The 22034-nt window shown below is 45.2% G+C and overlaps 1 protein-coding gene across 2 annotated transcripts; it reads left to right on the top strand.

Annotated features, from left to right (window-relative positions):
* The first annotated feature begins 418 nt into the window (after positions 1–418).
* Positions 419–19531, top strand: TRAFD1 (TRAF-type zinc finger domain containing 1). Of its 2 annotated transcripts, XM_004017404.4 has the most exons (12): positions 419–528; positions 3615–3673; positions 7799–7934; positions 8047–8100; positions 10242–10641; positions 11466–11672; positions 13912–13988; positions 15412–15642; positions 16679–16799; positions 17426–17765; positions 18347–18419; positions 18645–19531. In XM_004017404.4, the coding sequence occupies exons 2-12, from the start codon at positions 3627–3629 to the stop codon at positions 18702–18704; spliced, it is 1746 nt and encodes a 581-aa protein (XP_004017453.1). In that variant the 5' UTR covers positions 419–528; positions 3615–3626; the 3' UTR covers positions 18705–19531. The 2 variants fall into 2 exon arrangements, with proteins under 2 accessions (XP_004017453.1, XP_060257240.1); XM_060401257.1 differs by having other exon boundaries at positions 18347–19531.
* The last annotated feature ends 2503 nt before the right edge of the window (positions 19532–22034 follow it).

The raw sequence follows: 22034 nt of genomic DNA, 5'->3' as shown, positions 1-22034 counted from the left end.
GCACTCGCTCTTTCACTGTATAAAGCCAAGTGCTCAAATATGGGCAGAGCCTTTGCAGATGTCTTGGCACGAGGGCATTATAATAGCAACAAGAATGACTAATAAGTATTAATGGCCCATGACAAGAGAACAAATGCCGTTAGTTATCTTGATATATAAAGAATATTAGTAATGTTTGTACAGAGTTTATTCATGCAAATATTATTGGCCCATGTCAGCAGGGTCTAGGCTCATAGCTCAGGTCTCTGCCGCTCCTTCCAGATGTGCAGGGGTTGGGACTCCTAGGAACACTCCCCCGCAGCCCTGCGGAGCCAATCGGCACGCAGAAGGTGGGGCTCCGAGAACGACACCAGTGCCGTCCAATGGACAGAGAATCGGGTCCGCTCCTGGCCAATGGGCGCGCTCCTCCGTGACGGTCGGAAGTGGTGAGGCGGCTTCGGGGGCCGTTGTTCAGCCGCGGTGGCTCACCGTAGAGGCTCAGTGTCGGCGACTTAGCGGATTTGCTTGGCGTCTCTCGTCTCGTCCCAGGTGAGAGAAGCGGTGGCCAGCGTCTGGGGAGCCTCCTGCGGGCTCCAGTTTCGGGAGGAGGCCGGCATCTCGAGGGTGGGCTTTTGTGGGCCCCTGAGATCGCGGGATTTCTCGTTAAAAAAAAAAAAAAGAAAGAAAGATGCCCGCGTCGCGGAGTCTGTCCTGGCCAGTGGGAAAGGCCGTCCTTGCTCCTCTTTAGCGGAGCCTCGACGGCTCCGGCGGTACCGCCCCTTCCAGGCCTTGGCCCCGCCGGGCTGGGAGTCGGCCGTAGTTCGGAGCGGACGGTGGGCACCGCGCCCCGGGCGGGGCGGGGCGGGGCCCGAGTCCAGAGCTGCCAACCTGAGAGGGGCCGCGGGTGGCCTGGCGTGGGCTGTCGGCGGACGGACCTGGTTCGAGGCCCGGACTCAGAACAGTGCAGCAGCTGTCTCCCCCGGATTTCCTCTTGCGTGGTCTCTGAAATGGGGGTGATGACTTTTTCACCTCGTCGGATTGTGGTCTGGATGAAAAGACTGTCCATGTAAAAGCGTTTAGCCATCAGTAGCGTTAGTTGTTCAGTCGTGCCCGCCTCTTTGCGACCCCATGGACTGCAGCCCATCAGGCCCCTATGTCCGTGGGATTCTCCAGGCAAGGATACTGGAGTGGGTTACCATTTCCTTCTCCAGGGCATCTGTCCAACACAGGGATCGAACCCGGCTCTCCCTGCAGTGCAGGCAGATTCTTTACCGCCTGAGCCATCAGTAAACAGCCGGTAAATGTCGATTACGATCGGCGAAGCTGTTGCCCTCTCCACTCCCCATCGGGGATCACCCCTCCCCCTCGGGAAACTGCCTCCTGGCGTGTGGACCCTGCGGTGGTGTCCCCACCCACCTCGGGCACAAGGAAGTCCTGGGAGTCCTGGCCTTCGCCTAAGAGGGGCTTCCTTCTAAGGTTTAAAAGAAACTTCCTTACTAAAGCGCTTCCATGCATTCGCTCCTTCACTCCTCCCAGTGACCCTTTCTGCGTGAGGAATCCAAAGGCCCAGAGAGGTTAAAGCACACAGCTGCTGAACTGCAGAAGCGGAATTGACCCTCGGAGGGGACCAACTCCGAGCCCTGCGTGCCGCCCCAACCCCCCGAAGCTAGAGAACCGGGTACTTGACTCTTCAGAGGCCCTGACCCTGGCTTTGGTGGGATGGAATACAGCATGCCTAGGATCAGTCAGACAGCCCTGAGAAAAGTTGTCAGGCTTACCCCTTTGGGGAACATGATTTATTTTCATAGATAGGTGCTTCCTGTCACTGGTTTACATCACATCAGAGTGGATGTCGTTAATCTCCTCACTTCCTAGTTTAAAACTCTTCTGTGGTTTATCACTGAACCTGGAAAATAATCCAGTATTTTCTCTCCTGCAGGATAAGGGCTTGAATCATTCCCCCTTTTCATTATGCTCCTCCAGATCTCCCTGTACTTTCTCTCATTGCCTGTTAGGCCCAGTGCCTGAGTGGGTTTTTCTCTGTTCCATCCTCTTATCTTCCTCTGCATGGATGGATCCTTGTGCTTCAGGTCTTTTTTTTTTTTAAATGTCATGTCCTCAGAAATGTCTTCCTTGACCACCCTTATCTAGAGTAGATTCCCTTCATTCAATCTTCATTTGTCTACTTAATTTTAACATCAAAATACTTGTCAGTTTCTTCGCTTAATTTTCCCCTATCACTCAATTGTTGTTGTGTTAGAGATTGGACGATATATTTTGTTATTTTGTATTGTTAGGACTAGGGTACAAGTGGCACACGGTCTTAATTATGTTGAATGAACGAGTAGGTGTTTTGAAAAGTGTTAGTTTGGAAAGGTGTAAACCATTCAAGAACCCTACTACGAGGCAGTATTTTAGACCATTTTTGCGTCATGGAAAGGGGTAATCTGAATATTGTAAATACTGGTATTAAAGTTGCCAAAACTTTGCTTTCTGCGTTAACATCTTGTTTAGAAAGACGCAAAGACTTCATAGTGGCAAAATCTGGCAGACACTATTTCAGTGAAGTGATCAAAGTTAGCCTCATCTGTAATAATGACTGTTGACATCATGTGGTTTCTGATATAATGCCCTGAGATGAGCACAACATCACTTCTGTGGTATTTTTGTCAAAAATGTATTAAGCACAGGAAAACATCAAGTAAATTCAACTTAAAGGATATTCTACAAAATAACTAGCCTAGATTTAACAAGGTCATGCAGGATGAAAGACTGAAGGAATTGCTGGCGGTCTAGTGGTTAGGGCTCCGTTCTTCCGCTGCAGGAGGCATGGGTTTGAGGGTTTGGTCCCTAGTTGGGGAACTAAGATCCTGCATGCTGCTTGGTCAAAAAAAAAAAAAAAAAGAATGACTGAAAAAATATCCCTGATCAAAGATGATTAAGGAGAAATAACAAATAAATGCAATATTGGACTCTGGATTGCATCCTGAACCCAAGAAAGGGTATTAGTGCGTGATTTGTGACATTAACTGATTGTAGATTAGTTGTTAGTATTGTATTAGTGTTAGTTTCCTGCCCTTTGGTAATTTTACTATGGTTACTTATGATGTACTGGGTGAGAGATAGGTGGGAATTCTTTGTGCTGTTTTTGCAAGTCATTACTTTTATTTTTTGTTGGTAATTGTTTCTGTTTGGCTGTTCTGGTTTTTCACTGCTCTGTGGGCTTTGCTCTAGTTGGCAGAGAGCGGGGCTCCTCTTTGGTTGTGGTGTGTGGGCTTCTCACTGTGGTGGCTTCTCTTGTTGCTGTTCCCGGGCTCTAGAACACAAGCTCAGAACTTGTGGCACAAGGGCTTGATTGCTCGGCACATGGGAGCTTCCCAGACTGGGGATCGAACCCGTGTCTCCTACATTGGCAGGCGGATTCTTTACCACTGAGCCACCAGGGAAGCCCTGCAAGGCAAGTTATTTTAAAATGAAAATAATCAGACCCAAGTGTGTTGGGTATTAAGTGAAATGAACTGGCTTTGGTGACATTTTCTGTGCACTGGTGTGTGTGTGTGTGTGTGTGTGTGTGTTCATTCTTAAAACAGAAATGAAATGGAAAGATCCTACTTCTTCCTTTGTTGTTTTTTTAGGAACAGCTCAAGATGGCTGAATTTCTAAATGACCAGGACACTCGACTATGTGACAATTGGTAAGAAATCGAAGAAATATTATTGGAATGAGGACAGTTCTGTAAACAGTTGGTTTAGTAGTTGGCAGGTTAAAATTGGAGCCATGTAACATGTCATGCAAATATATGGGATTAAAGTTTTTTTAAAACAATTTTAGATAAAATTGCCTGTCTTAGAAATTCCACAAGGTGATTGGTTTAGGTAGCACAGACCAGTGACAAGACTGATGGGATGGAGATGAGACTTAGGAGTCTGGTTCCTACCGTGAATTAGTTAATGACTTTTGGCAAGTCACTTGACTGCTTTGAATCCTCACTTTTCTGACCTATAGGTTCAGGAATTTGTTTTTCATCTTCCTGGAAAATATCATATGTTTTTTAGAGATAATAAAAATATAGTGAAATGTTTGGACTAGAGCAGTGTTTTTCAAAGTGTATTGCAAGGACCTCCCTGAGTGGTTACAGCGGCTGTCTTGAGGTTGAATGGGATCATGGTTTAGTGTGGACTTGGCTCTATGTGTACAGCAGAACAGCCCAGCTGTTTTTGTAAAGGATTTTACTGGAAGAATGTTCCATTGCTTTAAAAAAAAACTTTAGTCAAAGTCTTTCAGCAGTCCTGCATGATTCCGGAACTGTTAGGAGCAGGACTGGGTGCAGACTTGAATGTCAAGCTTTCTTATATTCGTGTTTTTAACTGACAAGAGTGACAAGAGAGAGCAACTCCTTTTCTGCTGAAATGAAACTTAGGAGTGCAGCTTGTAATCAGCTGATTTTCTGGTTGGGCTTTCTCAAGAACTTGGCATTTTAGGGATATCCAAGTTCCCTTACTGACAGCAAAAGAAAAAAGCAAAGCAGAACTACCTGTGCTATATTTAACTTACCAAATTGTGGTAGAAGGAGAGGCTGTTGAAAGATGAGCCTGATAAAATTTTTTCTTTCTTTCTTTCTTTTTTTTTTTCATTGCCTTTTGCTTTCTCCTCAACTTCTCGGCAGCATTAGGATACAATCAGAGCAACTGCTGGTCACAATATTCTTTCCCTGCATAAAATTAAGATTTTATTTCTGTGAGAATGTCTTGCCTTATAGGGTATTTTTTTGGTACTGTGCCAGCCTTATAGGGTATTTTTTTGGTACTGTGTCACTGTCCCTTTCACCTTAAAAAAAAAACTATTTTAGCTCTGTTTAGGTTTTATGTATACAGTTTCTGATGCAAGTGTAATAATCAGTTATACAAATAATCACAAGAAAACCTTGTGTTTTTAGAAAGAAACAGACATATTGGCTTTAACATCAATTAAGAGATTCTTATTTTTTCAGTCCACTACATTTTGAAGGAATCTCAAACCTAGGATAGTATATAAATGTCCCTATGCTAAGGGACTTTTTTTTAAAAAAAGAAAGGGTAAGTTAATGGAAAGCTAATGAAAACAAGGTTATTCAAAGCCAAAGCAATTTAAAGAAAAAAGGCAGATTAGCATGGAAACCTGACCAAGCCAGTACAATCCGCCCATCTAAGTAGCCCTGTTTAAATTCCAGGTTTTAAAATTCTGTCTTTAGAGCCATATTCCTGTTGTTCCCTAAGAAAAGTTAAGGTGCTCATCAGAGTATACGCTGTAGTTAAACCTCCTGGGCCAGGAAAAAGAACAGTTTGTTGTGATTGAAAGTGGTTGTTGTTGTTGTTGTTTTTTTGCATGTTACCTCTTTTCTTACTGTTTTGTCCGTTGATGGGAGAGTTTGGGTCTCAAAAACAGAAGCTTCAGTGTTAGAAAACTTTGACTTCTTATTTTTGCATGGTTCTATGTCATTTGGAAGCTTGCTGGGGACTTTTCTGGAAACCTTGGAAAATAAAATTTCCATTTTTTGGAAACCTCGGAAAATGAAATTTCATCTCTAACTTGGCTAGTTCTTCCTTGGGGCTTTTAGCAGTTTTATCTAGAATTGAATGTGTTCTCATTTAAAACATCTTAATTTTATCTGTAGGTAGGAGGCAAGTATATTAGTATTTTGTCTCTCTTTAGAACTTTTGGTGGGACTACCTTGGCAGCTAAATTTAAAAAAAAGTAACCATCAGGCAACCATTTTGTGTAATTATTGCAATTGTCTTTTATCTTCTTTCAAGGTTTCCCAAAAGGTGACATTGTAAATGCTCTGTGATCTTACCTGACAACTGCTTTTGACTCTTGCTTCTTTATGTCATGGTCCTTAATATTTTTTAACCCTAAAGCTTTTAGTGGCATTATACATGTAGAATGAATGCTCTGTGCCAGTACATTGTCCTGAAGAGCCCTGTAAAATAAAGGCCAGACACTTACTTTCTTGACTTTGGCTGTTTAAAGAAAATTGTCAAAATTACCAAAAAAGAATCTTGACTCTCAACACTGTAAGAGGTAATTGCTGGCTTTAATTTTTTGTGGCATCTGTGAACACAGGATTTGCAATCAGGATATGGCTTTGCTTCCTGTGCTTTGTCGGTATACAGTATTTAACCGTTGCCTTATAGTTGAGGTATTTTTAATGGTTTTCAGTTTTTTACCATTTTATGATACTAATGAAAATCTTCATAATCCCAAGAGTGGAATTACTGGTCTTTAACAAGTAATTTAATGACAGGGTCTTTGTTTTATTAAACACACTTTAACTGTTAATGGTCCTAGAAATAGAAATGCAGTTTTAGACTGTTTAAAAGCAGTGGTTTTATACTACCACCAGCAATCTGTTAAGAGTACTAGTTTCATAACATCTTTAATAGTAGGATTTAGTAATTTTGATATTTATTAGTTTAATAGATTTAGATGATAACTTTGATTTATAGCTCCTTCCACTATATATTTTAATATTCTTCAGTTTTGAAAAACTTAAGCTGAATTAATTTAAAACTGACAGTTTCCTTGGAAAGCTGGGAATTTTGGTAAAATAAGGAGACGTTAAGGGTGTCGAAGCATTGGTAGTTTCCCTCTTATCCGTCTGAGTTTTCTTCCCATCTCTCACACTTGATTGTTACTCTGTGTCCCCTTCCAGTTTTGTTTTGAGAGCTGCCTCGATGACTAGGGTACGAGTGACATCAAGGTACATGCCTTGATGGTTCTACCTTTGGATGAAAATGAATTTTTATATGTTTTTTTGGTGTCTTAGTCTTTCAGATTGGGAGTATGACTAGCTGGAGGCACACCTGTCATCCTGCTTTGAAATGTTTCTTAGACTATGTCTGAAGATGAAAACTATGAAAGAGAAACAGTCTGCAGCGTGATGGGGGAGAAGGTCTCTGTAGTATTCAGCTTCAGGGGTGAAACAGGTTGTTACAGATTTGTTGTGTAACTGTCTGTATTTATCCTGTTCAGTGTTTTGTTTTCTGAAAATTTATCCTAGGTGACATACTTACAGGTACATTCTTTTCATGTTTCCTTTAGTTAGACTGAAACTGGAGACTTCTAATGGTCATAACCGAATGAGTGAAAGGAAGGCCTTTGAATGTTACGTGCCTCTGGTTTGAGTGTATGTGTACTCTGGGGGAGGGGATTCAGGATTTCCTTTTGGTACATCTCTGCAGTAAAGTTTATACCAACCCAACCAGAGAGCTTGTTCCCAGTTCATGTCCAGCCTACTTTGAAAGACATGTGAGACATAAAGGGGGCAGGATCCCTTCCCCACTGACTGTCCCAAAGCTGGCGTCTGCCCTTTTTGGTTTGACTTTAGTGGCATAAAATCTAATGTGATTAAAGGTAGCTGAGACTGAAAGTAAACGGTAGATGTTGTGTTTTTTTTTTTAATTTATTAAAAAAAAATAATCTTAGAGTGGATCGTTGTGCTTTGGAGCATGGATGGTTTTGGAAAAGCCTACCTCAGCTAGCTCCTCATGGCATCTGTCTTCATGTTGTTGGTTGTGATGAACTCTGACGTCTAGAAAGTGAGGCTGAGCATTTAGAGGTTGTACACAGCACTGAGAACTCAGTGTTGCATGAAAGACTGAAAACCTCCAGGAGTTAATTCTTGGAAAGCAGGGGCAGTAACAGTCACAGAGCTTATTTGTTAGGTCCTCACTAAAGAGAAGTAATGGAGTCTGAAGATTGGACCAGACAGATTTCCCTGTGATTCCTCTGGGCATAGATATCAGTAATTCTTGCCTTTTTCTTTGATCTATTTCTGTAGCAAAAAAGAAATTCCTGTGTTTAACTTTACCATCCATGAGATCCACTGTCAAAGGAACATTGGTGTGTGTCCTGTCTGCAAGGAACCATTTCCCAAATCTGACATGGAGACGCACATGGCTACAGAACATTGTCAGGTGAACCACCACGCACTCAGATGTTCAGAAGCGGATTAGACTTGCTGTTGTGTAACAGCAAGTGAGCGTGTTGTCACAAAGCCCATTTACTCATTCTTGCTTCCTACCCTAGGTGACCTGCAAGTGTAACAAGAAGTTGGAGAAAAGGCAGCTAAAGAAGCACGAGGTTGGTTTCCCTGTACCGTGAAGGGAATCACCATGGGGCCAGTCCTGGGGAGATTACAGAGCCGCCTGCAGAGCAGAAAGCCAGTCTTGTGGAGTCTTTGTTCTCCGCCAGCGCCAGGCACACTGCCTCTCAAAGCCTGTTTGAGCCCACTTGAGACTTCGACGGTCTGCTGCCAGATCTGACTGCACGGCTGCTGTGCCTCAGGCTCAAGCCCCAGAGCCTTTGGAACCGAGTCCTTCCTGCTGGGGTGTGACTGTTGGCAGGCTCACTGGGTGCTAAACCAAGCCTGGGATAGCCAGTGTGGTACAGCCTCTTAAGCACACAGCCTGCCTTCTTTCTTCTAATTCCATTTTGACTTCTTGATCGCTTGGGTGACATGCTATTTACACCCAAACAAATTCACAGTATTTGACAAGAGAGAACATAGTATCATTTGGTCTCTAGTCTAGATAAAATTGGGCGTAGTTGGTAAGTGTGGTTTTCTTAAATTAATTTTTGGCTGTGCTGGGTCTTTGTTGCTGCACTCCGGCTTTCTCTAGTTGTGGGGAGTGGGAGCTGCCCTCTTGTGGTGTGCAGGCTCCTCACTGCCATGGCGTCTGTTTTGGAGCATAGACTCTAGAACGTGCCCGCTTCAGTAGTTGCGGCCCATGGGCTCAGTTGCCTTAAGGTACTTGGGATCTTCCTGGACCAGGGATTGAATCTGTGTCCTCTGCACTGGCGGGGCGATTCTCCACCACCTGACCACCAGGGAAGCCGTGTGTGTGTGTATGTGTGTGTGTGCGCGTGCGTGTGTGTGTGTGTATATGTGAAGTCACTCAGTCGTGACTTTGCAACCCCACGGACTGTAGCCCACCAGGCCCCTCTGTCCGTGGGATTCTCCAGGCAAGAATACTGGAGTGGGTTGCCATTTCCTTCTCCAGGGGATCTTCCCAACCCAGGAATCGAACCCAGGTCTCCCGAATTGCAGGCAGACACTTTACTGTCTGAGCCACCAGGGAATTCTGTGTGTGTGTGTGTGTGTGTGTGTGTGTGTGTGTATTTTGAATGAACATAAACATATTCACCAATTAATAACACTTTACTGTCTGAGCCACCAGGGAATTCTGTGTGTGTGTGTGTGTGTGTGTGTGTATTTTGAATGAACATAAACATATTCACCAATTAATAAATCCCAACAACTGTTTAGTTGGTGGTCATGCAGGAGTGTGTATATATATGTAAAAACTCATTAAGGTATGTACTTACGATTTGTGCATTTCATTCTATGTACCTGAAAAAAGCTATTAACTTATTAATTTATAATTTTCAAAGGTGATTCATAGTCAGTGTAGAAAACTTGGAAAATATAAAAACAACTACTTCAAGACCCCAAAGCTCAGAGATAAACATCTTATAAATAATTTGGCACTCTTTCATTGCTTTTTCTAAGCATTTGACCTACATTTTATTAGGCTAGGGAAGTCCCTTTGTTGATGATTCTTGATTTATTTGGTTAATTTAAAGGTAATATGGGACTTTCCTTGTGGTCCAGTGGCTAAGACTCCACTCCCAATGTAGGGTGCCCAGGTTCGATCCCTGGTCAGGGAACTAGATCCCATATGTAGCAACTAAAGATCCTGTGTGTGGCAACAAAGACCTGGTGTAGCCAAATAAATAAATGAATAAATAAATATTTTAAAGAGAAAAACAAAAGCCAGTGCTACATACAAATGTGCAGATTGGAAAAGTCAGTGTCTTTTTAAAGGACAATCACTTTTCCTCGTTGCCAGGTACTTAAATCAGAGTACTAAGGGGAAATTGGTCTGGGGGAGCTTTGACAAGCATACGGGAATTGCTCTGCTTTTGCTGTTTGCCCCTGGACTTTGCTGGCTGATTTTGGGTTCCTTTGTAACGTGTACACAAGATGACGATAGGGTGGCTGTAAGTAGTGAATAGTTTCCTCATAAGATTTTCTTTCCCTTTGTAGAATCTGGTGGCAGGACAAAGAGGGAAGCTGTGACTCTTAAATACATAGAAAACCATGGCAGGCAAAGCTAGGGCTGGAAGAGAATATTTTTGTAAATACTTTTTGCTTTCCTTGCCCTATGCAACAGCATGACCTCTCTTAGGAATATTAACTGCCTCATTATTCTGTTTTACAGGAGACTGAGTGTCCTCTACGGCTTGCCCTTTGCCAGCACTGTGATCTGGAACTTTCTGTTCTCAAACTGAAGGACCATGAAGATTACTGTGGTGCCCGGACGGAGTTATGTGGCACCTGTGGGCGCAATGTCCTGGTGAAAGATCTGAAGACTCACCCTGAAGTGTGTGGGAGAGATGTGGAGAAGAGAGTCGAGGCTGCCATGCCACCTAATGCGCATGATGGATCTTGGGGTCCAGATGGGATCTGGATTGCGTCCCAGCTCAGACAGATTGAGGCTCTGGACTCACCCATGAGGCTCCCTCGAAGGCCCCTGAGAGCCTTTGAATCAGACCTTTTCCAAAGTAGAACCACCAACCAAAGGAGCATGACAGCCCAGTTTCCAATTCAGAATAATCTATGTGAGTTGTGTCTGGGAGTAGAAACCTGGAATGGTATCAGGATCTGGGCAAATGGGAACAGGGCTTTGGAACCAGATAGATCTTAATTATAGAAACCTGACTGTAACATGAGGAAGAATACTTAACTTTCCTATAGAACCTCTTTGCTATTGGATTATTGTTGGGTGACAGTGCTGTTCATAGCTGACATTACTGAGTGTACCCTTGTGTGCCTAAAGGCATTTACAGAGTGCTTTACTTGGGTTAATTCATTTAGTTCTCGCAACAGTTTTCTGAACGTAGGTAAGTGGTAGAGCTGGGGTTTGAATTCAGGCTGTCTGACCTCATGCTTTAAACCGTTCTGCTATCATGCAGAAAGTGTGTTAGTCACTGAGTTGTGTCCGACTTTTTGTGATCCCACGGACTGTAGCCCACCGGTTCCTTGGTCCATGGGATTTTCCAAGCAAGAATACTGGAGTTGGGTTGCCATGCCCTTTTCCAGGGGATCTTCCCAACCCAGGGATTGAACCCTGGTCTCCCACATTACAGGCAGACTTTTTACTGTCTGAATAGAAAATACATGTAAAATGCTTAGCACAGTGCCTGTTTCATAGTTACAGCTTATTTATACTACTTACTAATAAAACAATTAGAATAATAATTGAGCCTTTTATCATGGCAGTCTTAATGTTTGGATTCCTGTGAGCACTGTAGGGCTGGGCCTCTTTTGTTCCTGCACAGATTCCTGAAAACCTTGAATATTTGCTAGGCCTGGACTTGAACTAAGGGATGGGAGCATCTAACATTTCTTAAATACTAGTTGTTGTTTCTTTCCCCCCCCTCAGTGGAAGAACAAGAAAGGCAGGAAAGGAATAGAAGCCGGCAGACCCCCAAAGAACGTGGTGAAGACAGTGCAAATTTGGACTTCATGTTGGCCCTCAGTCTGCAGAATGAAGGCCAGGCCCCCGCCTTGGCAGAGCAGGACCTCTGGAGGGTCATATATGAGGCAGACCAGTCCCGTGAAGGTCCCAGCACGCTGAATGACATCAGGGGTGTGTTTGTTTATTCTGCACTAGCCTCTGTCTCTATGTCACAATTCATATAAGATTGCAAGTTTTTCATGAGATAGAATTTGGTTTTTTTCATTTCATTTATTTGCTTTTCTCAACTCTCTGTTTAAAAATTGTCAAGAATAGTAAGTACAGTGACTATCTATTAATATATGCCCCTCATTTATATTCATCAATTTTAGTATTTCCACTTATCTTTATATTTCTTCCCCCCTGAGCCATTTGAGAATAAGTTGCCGACATAACATTTTATCCCTAAATGGTCATAAGATGTATTTCTTTAGAACAAGGGCATTCTCCTATGTGAACACGATACAAATATCACTTTCAGGAAAGTTCCTTACTTATACATAGTGTCCTTGAGAGCTTTTTAATTTTGTTTTGAAATCCAGGATTATGCATTATACATTTAGTTCTTTCTAGGTTCTTTTAGTCTGGCTTCCTACCCTCTCGCTCTTTTTAAAGGACGTATCTGGTTGTGGCTGTGCTGGGTCTTTGCTGCCGCATGTGGGCTTTCTCTGGTCGCAGCGAGCAGGGGCGACTGTGGTGGTGGCGTGTGGGCGTCTCACAGCGGGAGCTGCTCTTGCTGTGGTGCACGGGCTTCAGTAGTTGTGGCGCACGGGTTTACTTGCTCAGCGGCATGTGGGATCTTCCTGGACCAGGGATCAAACCTGTCTCCCCTGTACTGGTGGGTGAATTCTCAGTCACTGTGCCACTAGGGAAGCACCCCTCCTTGACCTCTTTCCTTTCTTTCGGCATTTTTGAGGAGTCCAGGCCTGCTGTTTTGTAGACTCCTCCTTTCTCAATGAAGATGTGTCTGATTCTTTTCCCACGTGTAAGTTCATGTTACAGTTTTGGCAGGAGTGCCATACCGGCCATGCTGTGTCTTTCTCAAGACGTCAGTCTGTCCTATGTGTCAGAGTGGAGTCTGTCAGATACCTCCACTGTGCAGGTAGCCTTTTTGCTTCATATTAGCTGTGTGTAGGGTGCTATTTCTAGATTGCTGGGGAACAGGATACTCACAGTCCTATCCAGCAGTTTTAGAATTCATTGATGTTTCTTGCGTGAATCCAGTGTTATTATGGCAGTTGTAAAATGGTGATTTTTATGTTTCCTCTGTTCTGTATTTATTAGTTGTCCTTCGTCTGTAGAGAACTTTGGTCCCTCACCCCCATTTAAAACCAGTTCTTTTTTTTTTTTTTTAGTATCATTGGATTAAAACTAAGTTTTTAAAAATAAAAGTTGGATTATCAACAGTGAATCACCTTTTGGGTCTCTTGTTTAGAGAACAATATGTTTGAGAAAGGCATGTTGTATTTAAAATGCTCAACTTATAAGATTTTAGGGACCTGAAAATTAGGCAGCTTTCAGTTGTGGTTTTTCTTCATGTCACTGTAAGAATAATGACCTTAAGGACAGTAGGATTAACTTTGAACATTTTGTTGATTTAGAATAGGAATTGGTCCTGGATCCAGATATTTAAGTTTGAGTCTTTCTTTTTCTTTGGCCAAGCTGCATGGCATGTGAGATCTTAGTTCCCCAACCAGGGCTCGGACCTGAGGATTTAGATTGGTGAAGAAAGGAACATTTTAATAGCGCAGTTGTGACAAATGAAGACTCTGGATTCAGTGTCGTTTACTTTCTCCTTTCTTGCTCATTTCTTAGATTGCCTTATTGACTTTGTTCTTTGTTTGCATGTTTCATTATGGTTTGGAATTTATATTCTCTTGTAGTTCTTGTAGTAGTTGCCCTGGAAATTTCAACATACTTATTTAACTTAGTAAAGTCTAAATTTAGTCCACCTCCTCACACTTCTCTTGGTTGACACAGTAAGCTTAGAATGTGGATCATCCCTTTATGACTTAAATGCCACTGATGGATGTTAGTGTTCTCTGTTGCTTTCCTTTTAACACCCTGATGTAGTTTTCTTGTTTATATACTCATATTTATCATTTTGTATATTATGTGTTCACCATTTTCTTTGCTCACCCTTGCTTCCTTGTTTCTTCAAATTTCCTTTTAGGATACATTTCTTCCTGAGGTACATTCTTTATAAGTTCTACTGCAAGTATCTGTTGATTATAAAGACTGTTTGGGTCTGAAAATATATTTTGTCTTCATATTTAATAGTTTTAAGGAAATCAAATTTTCCTGTCGACCCCTCCTAAGGGGTATAAAAGGTTGTGGTTTTCACTTTGAGTCTGTGTGGCCTGATACCTAGGTGCAGTTGACGAGACCATGTTGCCTTGTGAATTTTGTGAGGAGCTCTACCCAGAGGAACTGCTGATTGACCATCAGGTGGGTTGTGAGTTCCTTGAGGGCTTTAAGCTTTAAGGAAGAATGTGTGCGGCCGTATTGGTGTTACAGAACATGGGAAATCTTGAGCAAACTGATACAACTCTTGTGATGAGAGGAGCAATTGTGTTTTTTCTTTTTCTTTTTTTTAGTATTTTGGTTTTTTGGCCCGTGCTGCACAGCATGTGGGATCTTAGTTCCCCAACTAGGGATTGAACGGCACCCTTGGCCGCTAGTGAAAGCATGGAGTCCTAACTACTGAACTGCCAGGGAAAATCCAGTAGTAATTGTGTGTGCCTCACATGTGGGTGTGAGAATTCGGCCTCATTCTCTCTGGGCAAAGTAACGTTCATGCCAGCAGGCCCAGTTGCTGCCTCCAGTCTGTGGAGATACTGTACGTTTCTTGAGACCATCTTGTAATCAGCTCTCATCTCATGCCATGTTTGATTTACAGGAGCCTTGCTGAAGTCCCTGCAGTTCCTGGGAGGGCTAGGGGTCTGTTTTGCACTTTACTTTTTCTGCCTGGACGTGTGTGGCCTTTTACCCGTCTCCTTAACACACCCAGCCACACAGACCCCTAGCTCACACACTTGGTTCAGACACGACTCTCAGGAAAGTATCCTGGGGAGTGCTCTGAAAGCTAGGCCAGAGGGCCCATCAGTGTGCTCCCCAGACGTCCTGCGCCCATCTCTCTCTCAGCCCGTCACCCTCACCCTATGGGGTGGCCTGCTGACCCTGTTGGTCGGTACCACTAGGTGGAGTTCCTAGAGGACAGGTTCTGGGTTTTCTTGGTTTCTGAATCTCTTAATACGTTGTGTATGAAAGGTGTCAGGTAGTTTTTGAATGACTGAAAGTTCCTGTGCTATTTAGGAAGGATTAGAGAATAGCCTTTGTGCTGGAAGAGTGGCTCCGATGGGGGAGGGAGCGCCTTTCCCTCTCAACGTTCTTACTCTGATTTGGTTTGACCTAGTCTGGTACTTCCACGGCTAGTAAGTGGTCCCTATGCTCTGGGTGGAACATGCATTCCCCTATATGTGGAACAATACAGCATTTGAATACATCTAGTATTTGGTTTGGGAGCAACATAAGAAAATCCATACACAGGGATAACAAAGAATATATGGGCCTCTCTTACTGTATGTCTGTGGAAAGAATCTTGAAGCTTTTCAAATTAATTTAGAGAAAATAATCACATAAAAACACACTTAAAAAAATTAAAACAGTACAGCAATGTTTAAAGTAAAAGCAGAGTGAGTGTTTCATCTGTGTTCCCCTGACCCTTTTTAGTCCTTTTCCCAAATATTAATAAGCATTATGAAAATGTTGTGACTTCCTGAAAATATTTTTGGAATTTAGTTTGTTCCTTAACTTCTGTTTTTGTTTTTTTTCCCCTTTGTTTTGTTTTAACCTGTGTTTTTTGAGACAGACAAGCTGTAACCCTTCATGTGCCTTACCTCCGCTCAATGTGGGCAGCACTTCCCCCCAAGGGGTGGAGGACCCTGATGTTATCTTCCAGAAGCTGATGCGACAGTCTGCAAGTGACCAGTTTGAGTCTTTGATGGGCTTCAGCAGCTCTCCTCCCATGGAGGAAAGCGTTGTCATCCCGTGTGAATTCTGTGGGGTCCAGCTGGAAGAGGAGGTGCTGTTCCATCACCAGGTGAGAGTCCCCGAAGAGCCGGGCACTTGTCTTGTCCCCTTCATCCTGTGGGAGTGAACCTGAGGCCTTCAGAGCCGAGAAGGCCTCTCTGGCCTTGAAGTTGCATGCATACCTGATCTGGCTACTGGCCGTGTCCTGTTTTGTGAGCTGAGGTACACAGTAGCTCCGGCCTTTGGACTTTCCTTGCCTTCTGGCAGTGGAAACCGTTGTATCACGAGCTGCAGCTGCGGGAGCCAGGTAAGCAGGTATGGAGGGCTTGCCAGAGAGTTTAGAGGAGTCCCCCTCAGGTCCCTGACAGTTTCTGCTCTTGACCATGTGTGTTCTTCCTGTTGGGGCGGCATTTGTATCTTGGCATTCCAGGAATCTGGAAGCTGATTCTAGCTTTGCCCTAATGGTTGACCTCTAATGGGTCCCAGCCCCTCACAGGGGATGCCTGTGAATGAGGGAATTAGACTGGATGATCTGAAGTCCTCTTTCAGCTTTCCCAGTCTGGGATTCCAGTGTCTTAGTGGGAGATATGTTTTCTGCCCAGTCTTGTTTGTTATGGGAGTCAACACTGAAGGTATTTCAGAGGCGTTTGTGTAATTGATGCCACAGAGCTGTTGCTAGAACACCACACGTTTCATTTCTGAAGTCACACTTATGCCTTTGGACCAAGCAGTAGATAAGCTAACTGCTGTTGTCCCCTAGAGGAGACCACAAAATAAGCAGTGGTGCCAGCATTCCGTGGTCACAGTGTAGGCAGACCTTCCTGGGCTCGCAGGATCCGCCTTCCTTCATCCCTGCGCAGATCAGAGCGCCTCCTGATCTCCCTGATCAGGCAGTGCTAGTAAGAGCGACTGCTCTGTTCCAGATCGCTTCCTCTCGCTCCCAGGCCCTTCCTCTCGGTGGTTGTCAAAGTCATCCTGGCCCATCGACACCACCCTGCCACCCTCCTACCCACCATCAGGTGTTTTCCACAAGCCCGGTGTTCCTTTCCTCCCAGTGCTTCATCTCATAGGAATGACTGGGTACTAATTCTGGTTTTTCTTGTTAGGACCAGTGTGACCAACGCCCAGCCACAGCAAACAACCACGTGTCGGAGGGAATCCCTAGCCAGGATCTCCAGCCTCGAGAGACCTCATCAGAACTGCCCAAGAGGCGTGTCCGACACCAGGGTATGGGCCAGGGCTGTGCCAGGGCTGCACTTCTCATCAGCTATTCAAACGGGGTTTACCTGCACCCCAAATTAGCAAGCGCAGTACAAGTTCACTGAGGACTCCCTTGGGGCTAGTTGTGGTCCTGGGTCAGACTCGGCTGCTTTGGGGACAGCCATGAGATATGCTTAGCATCAATGCTTACTCAGCTGCCGGTCCCTGTCAGTACACTTAGTGGATGACTGGGAGGTAATTTTCACACCTTACCCTGGCTGCCCTGGGCCCCTGCTTCTAGCTGAAATATGCTCACCTAGAGTAGGGTGATCAGAATTATCCTCAGTATTCTTATAGTCTCGAGACTAGGCAAGTAAACTTGTTTTTGAAACCCAGTCACTATTGGAAACCCAAAGCCAGTTAGAAGTGATCTGTCAAAGTTTGCTTATGCACTGCTGTTGACTAGTTGGTGAGGACTTAGGTGGTAAGTGTACAGTGTGGGTTAATGTTCTCAACCCTGTCCTGCAGACACGGGTCTCAGCATCCTTTAGGGACGAGGCAGTCATCTTTTACCCAGGATCTTTTGTTCTTGCCCCAAATCCAGCACTAAGAGCAGCCTTTCCCCTGAAGCTGGTGCTCTTTTCTCTTCTCAGGAGACTTGTCTTCTGGTTACATGGATGATCTCAAGCAGGAAACGGCTAAAGGGCCTGCCTACCCTATCCCCTCTAGCCGACCCCCTAACAATACGACAGTTCCTTCTAACCGCCTGTCAACGTCCACATCAGGCCCCAGGCCTGGGTGCCAGCCGAGCCCTCCTCGCGCTCTGAAGCTCAACAACTTAGACAGCCAGGGTGTCCGGGGGCGCAGTCGAAACAGCCATAACGGGGCTCTGGCTACTGGCCACGTCCCAGCGGCTTACCCTGCTCGGAGTCTCTACCCAGAAAACCTTGTGCCCTCTTTCCCCCGTGGGCCTTCAGGGAGATACGGAGCAAGGTAAGAAACATTGCTTGGGAGGAGAGCTTGGGGATAGCTCAGGAGAATGGAAGCGTGGATTTTGCTTGTATCGTGGCCTGATTCATAATGTCCTTTTGCTCGCTGTGGTTTTTTATTTATTTTCGGCTGTGCTGGGTCTTCATTGCTGCACAGGCGTTTCTCTAGTTGCAGTGAGCAGGGGCCATTCTCTGGCTGCGGTGCATGGGCTTCTCACTGCAGTGGCGTCTTGTTAAAGGAGCACAAGCTCTAGGAGCACAGGCTGCAGTGGTTGTGGCGTGTGGGCTCAGTGGTTGTGGTGCGTGGGCTCAGTAGTTGTGTCTCCCGGGCTTGGTAGTTGTGGTGCACTGGCTTAGTTGCTCTGAGGCATGTGGGATCTTCCTGGACCAGGGATAGAACCCGCGTCTTCCTGCATTGGTAGGCGACTTCCACAGAGCCACCAAGAAAGTCCCTTTGTGGTTTTTATTCATTAGTTTTATCTTCTGGAGAGCTGCTTTTGTCTGTCTCCAGCTGTTTCTGTCCTGAGTTTCCTGACTTTGGCTCAGGGGCATCTCAGGAATGAGTTTCCAATCCTTTTCTTTCAGCGGTAGGAGTGAAGGTGGCAGGAACCCCCGGGTCACCCCCACAGCTGCCAGCTACCGCAGCAGAACTGCAAAGGTGAGAGGGGTCCAGCCCATAAAGCTCAGTGAGGACTCCAGGGGGTGGGCTGGTGTGGTCCTTGAAGTCAGAGAAACTGCTGGGCCTCAGGCTGATGGCAGCTGAAGGACCCCTCTCTGGCTCTTGAGGAGGTGGCTTCATAGAAGCCTGGCATTCTGGCGCTCTTCAGGAGGATCGTCCTTCTTTCTTTCTGCATAAACCTTGTTTTGTTCTGTTGTCCATCAGGCAAAAACCCCCAAGCAGCAGGGAGCTGGGGATGCAGAGGAGGAAGAAGAGGAGGAGTAACAAGTGTCCGCAGAGAACTCGCGTGCTGGCTCCATCTTCTCCGCGTGACTTGTCACGGTGCAGCCCTGCCCCTTGGGCTCTGTGGGCAGGGGCGACCTTTCAGATTTTAACGTTTTCTAGGTTATGGCCATTTTGTGTCTTTTGAGATTGTGCTGTGGGAGTTTGGGGGTTTGAGGGAGGGTTGGCAGGGAGGCTGTTGAGAATGTTTCAGCTTTAGCTGCTGCCTTTGACAGCACAGAAATGTACGTTAGGGCCCTTCGCCCCACCAGGGCTTCATCTTTTGACAAACTGTCACCGTCGCTTCATGGTGCTGTGGGGTCCTGGTGGGAAAGAGGGAAGGTTCTGGAAAGCTGGTCCCACCAGTGAGGTGATGCTCTTCCTGTGCTGGCCTGATTTGGGACCTTGGGGGTAACGTCTCGTGTGTCCTGCCCATCCCCACTCTAGAATTTGGGGTCTGGGGTGCGTGGAGGAGCTTTGGTAAAGTGTTCAGGCCAGTTGTAGTATGTGTTAGGAACAAGGCTTTTGGAGATGAGTTTCAGGTGAGTGGACTACGGGCTTTGTTTTAATCTGCTTCTTTGGCATCTGGCATCACTGCCTTCTGTTTCTGAGGGGAGCACGGCTTCTTTGTCTTCACTGCCTTCTGATGGAGAAGGCCAGGGGCTCCCTGTGCCCTCCAGAGCCATGCTGGGTTCTGCCTTAATCAGGACTGAAGCCTAAACTCGTGGTTGGCTCTGAAAACCAAGAATCAGAGCCCCCTCCCCTCTTTTTATTTTACTATTACTGTTATTATTAACATCCTTGTAATAGAAATAAACTTTGTACTTGGAGTTCAGCTGAGTCATGTGGTTCCTTCTGCTCCGCACTCTTTGGAGAGTGCAGGCGGACCAGGGCGCCTGGATTCAGCTCTGCGGAACGAGGGAAGGCGCGCCTTCTCAGAGAGGGCCAGTCAAGATGCGGCTTTTCTGCCTCCTCAGAGTTAGGGGAAACTGACAGGTGGCTGCAGTTCTGGGCTGACTGGGGAGGGCTGGGGGCCGCCCCCAAACAAGGGGGAGGGCAGGTTCCTCAAAAGCCTCAGTCCCAAGCCTTGCTGAGCCTTAGCAAAATTATCCATCACCCCCTGGCACCTCATACTGTGCACCAGAACATCTAGCACTGTGGTCATTTTGACCTCATTTGTGTTCCTCTCAACAACCTAGTAGGAGTGGGAAAAGTAGGAAGAATTGCTCCAGTTTCACATGTGGAAACGGGTGACTTGTATAAGGCTATGCCGCTATTAATTCGTGGCAGCCAGGACTCATCTGGATCTGAGTTATATCGAGAAAAAGAAAAAGGAGGACCTCCCTGGCGGTTCAGTGGTTAGGGGTTGCGGGTTCCATCCCTGGTCCGGGAACTAAGACCCTACAAGTCGTGTAGCGTGGCCAAAATAAATAATTTTTTAAAAAGGTTATTCCCATATAGCTTTCTGGTCTGCCGTTACCACGAGGTTTTGATATGGTAGTCTGCATATATACAAGACTATTTTAAGTTGCTGATGTCTTAATTTCAAATGCGTTTTTTATGTCCTGCATTTGTACTTTCCTTCATACTTGCTGGTTTCGAAATTCTATTTGTTCATGGATGGTTTTCTACCCTTACTGTAGGTTTGCCTTTGCCGGTGAGCTTTCCCATTCATCATTTGCTGTTTTCTGGTTTTGCCCTTTTCCAGCTAGAGATGTTCTTTTAGCATGTTATAAGGCTGGGTTGGTAGTGCTGAATTCTCTGAGCTTTTGCCTGTCTGTAAAGCTTTCAATTTCTCCACCAAATCTGAACGAGAACCTTTCTGGGTAGAGTATTCTTGGTTGTAGGTTTTCCCTTTTCTTCCTGCAGTGGAAGCTCGGAGTCTTCACTGCTGGACCCCTAGGGAAGTTTGGTGCCGTGTTTCTACTGGATTTACACCTAGGAGTGGACTTGCTGGTCTCAGAGGAGGAACCAGAACAACTAAAGCGGGTGTAGGGTCCATTACCCCCACAGTGCACAAGAGTTCTCTTGGTTCCACGTCTTCCCCAACCATGGTGCTGTCTTTCTAGCCCTCTTGCTGGTGGTGCAGTATGCTCATTGTGATTTTAATTTGCATTCCCCTGATATAACTAATGAGACTGGATATGTTCTCATCGTTGGATGGTGTAATTCTGAATATATTCGAGACTTTTTAAAAAGGAAATGGCCTCCACCATCCTGGCCAGCTGAAACTGCAATACTTTGGCCACCATATGCAAAGAACTGACTCATTTGAAAAGACCCTGATGCTGGGAAAGATTGGAGGTAGGAGGAGAAGGGGACGACAGAGGATGAGATGGTTGGATGGCATCACCAACTCAATGGACATGAGTTTGAGTAAACTCTGGGAGTTGGTGATAGACAGGGAGGCCTGGCGTGCTGCAGTCCACGGGGTCGTAAAGAGTCAGACACGACTGAGTGGCTGAACTGAACTGATCCGGCCAGCAGGAGAATCCTAGATGTGACAACGGAGGTGTCTTATTCTCTAGCTTCGTGTGTCTGATAGTCTTCTCTCTGCTGTGAGTGGCTGTTTTTTGCTGTTTCTAGCACCCTGAAGCAACAAACTGAAGGAAGTGAAAGTTGCTTGTTCCTTGTCCAATAGGGTTCTTAATGTTTGTATAATAAATATGTAGGACACAACCACTGTGAGCATTTATTGAGTTCAAAGAAGGTGGAGTCAAGAGAATGAGAATTAAGTGGGTCTGGTAGTCTCCTGAATGCAGACCAGAGGGCAAGTATGTATATGTGCGTGTGTGTGTAGGGGGTGTGTGGTGTTGGCGGGGAGTATGTGTGTGATGGACACGGGACAAGAAGGCAGAGCATTGATCTTGGATGGTAGTTCTGAGCTAAGTCTTTCCCTCTTCCCTGCATTTTCCTTTTGCACAAAGTAGTTCTAAACCCACTGCCTGTGCCCAAAGGAGGACATGTGGTCTAAGAGGGGCCCAGACTCTTCCAGTGCAACTGTCCACTTGAGGAAAATCCTCACACCAGATGAGAGTATAACCAGCTCCAGGACAAGGAGTGGGCAAGACCTGCAGGGGTAGGTTTACCTTTGACCTTGGATTTCCATCCCTTCGATCAGACTTCCTATATGAAAACCAGAGAGACTTCCCTGGTGGTCCACTGGTTAAGACTTCATCTTCCAATGCAGGAAGTGCAGGTTCCATCCCTGGTTGGAGAGCTAAGATCCCACATGCCAAAAACCAAAACATAGAAAAAATATTGTGACAAATTCAATAAAGACTTTATAAAAAGGTCCACATTAAAAAAAAGCCCACAGATTTAAGGGGTCGA

The sequence above is a fragment of the Ovis aries genome, chromosome 17 (assembly GCF_016772045.2).
Source record: "Ovis aries strain OAR_USU_Benz2616 breed Rambouillet chromosome 17, ARS-UI_Ramb_v3.0, whole genome shotgun sequence".
Taxonomy (NCBI): Eukaryota; Metazoa; Chordata; class Mammalia; order Artiodactyla; family Bovidae; genus Ovis; species Ovis aries.
The sequence above is the reverse complement of the archived record's forward strand: the minus strand, read 5'-3'. Positions and strand labels throughout refer to the sequence as shown.

Coding starts and splice junctions, on each gene's coding strand:
- TRAFD1 (XM_060401257.1), top strand. CDS start 3,627: ATGGCTGAATTTCTAAATGACCAGGACACTCGACTATGTGACAATTG. Junction 15,643..16,678: donor AGGTGCTGTTCCATCACCAG/GTGAGAGTCCCC, acceptor TTTTCTTGTTAG/GACCAGTGTGACCAACGCCC. Junction 16,800..17,425: donor GAGGCGTGTCCGACACCAGG/GTATGGGCCAGG, acceptor TTCTCTTCTCAG/GAGACTTGTCTTCTGGTTAC.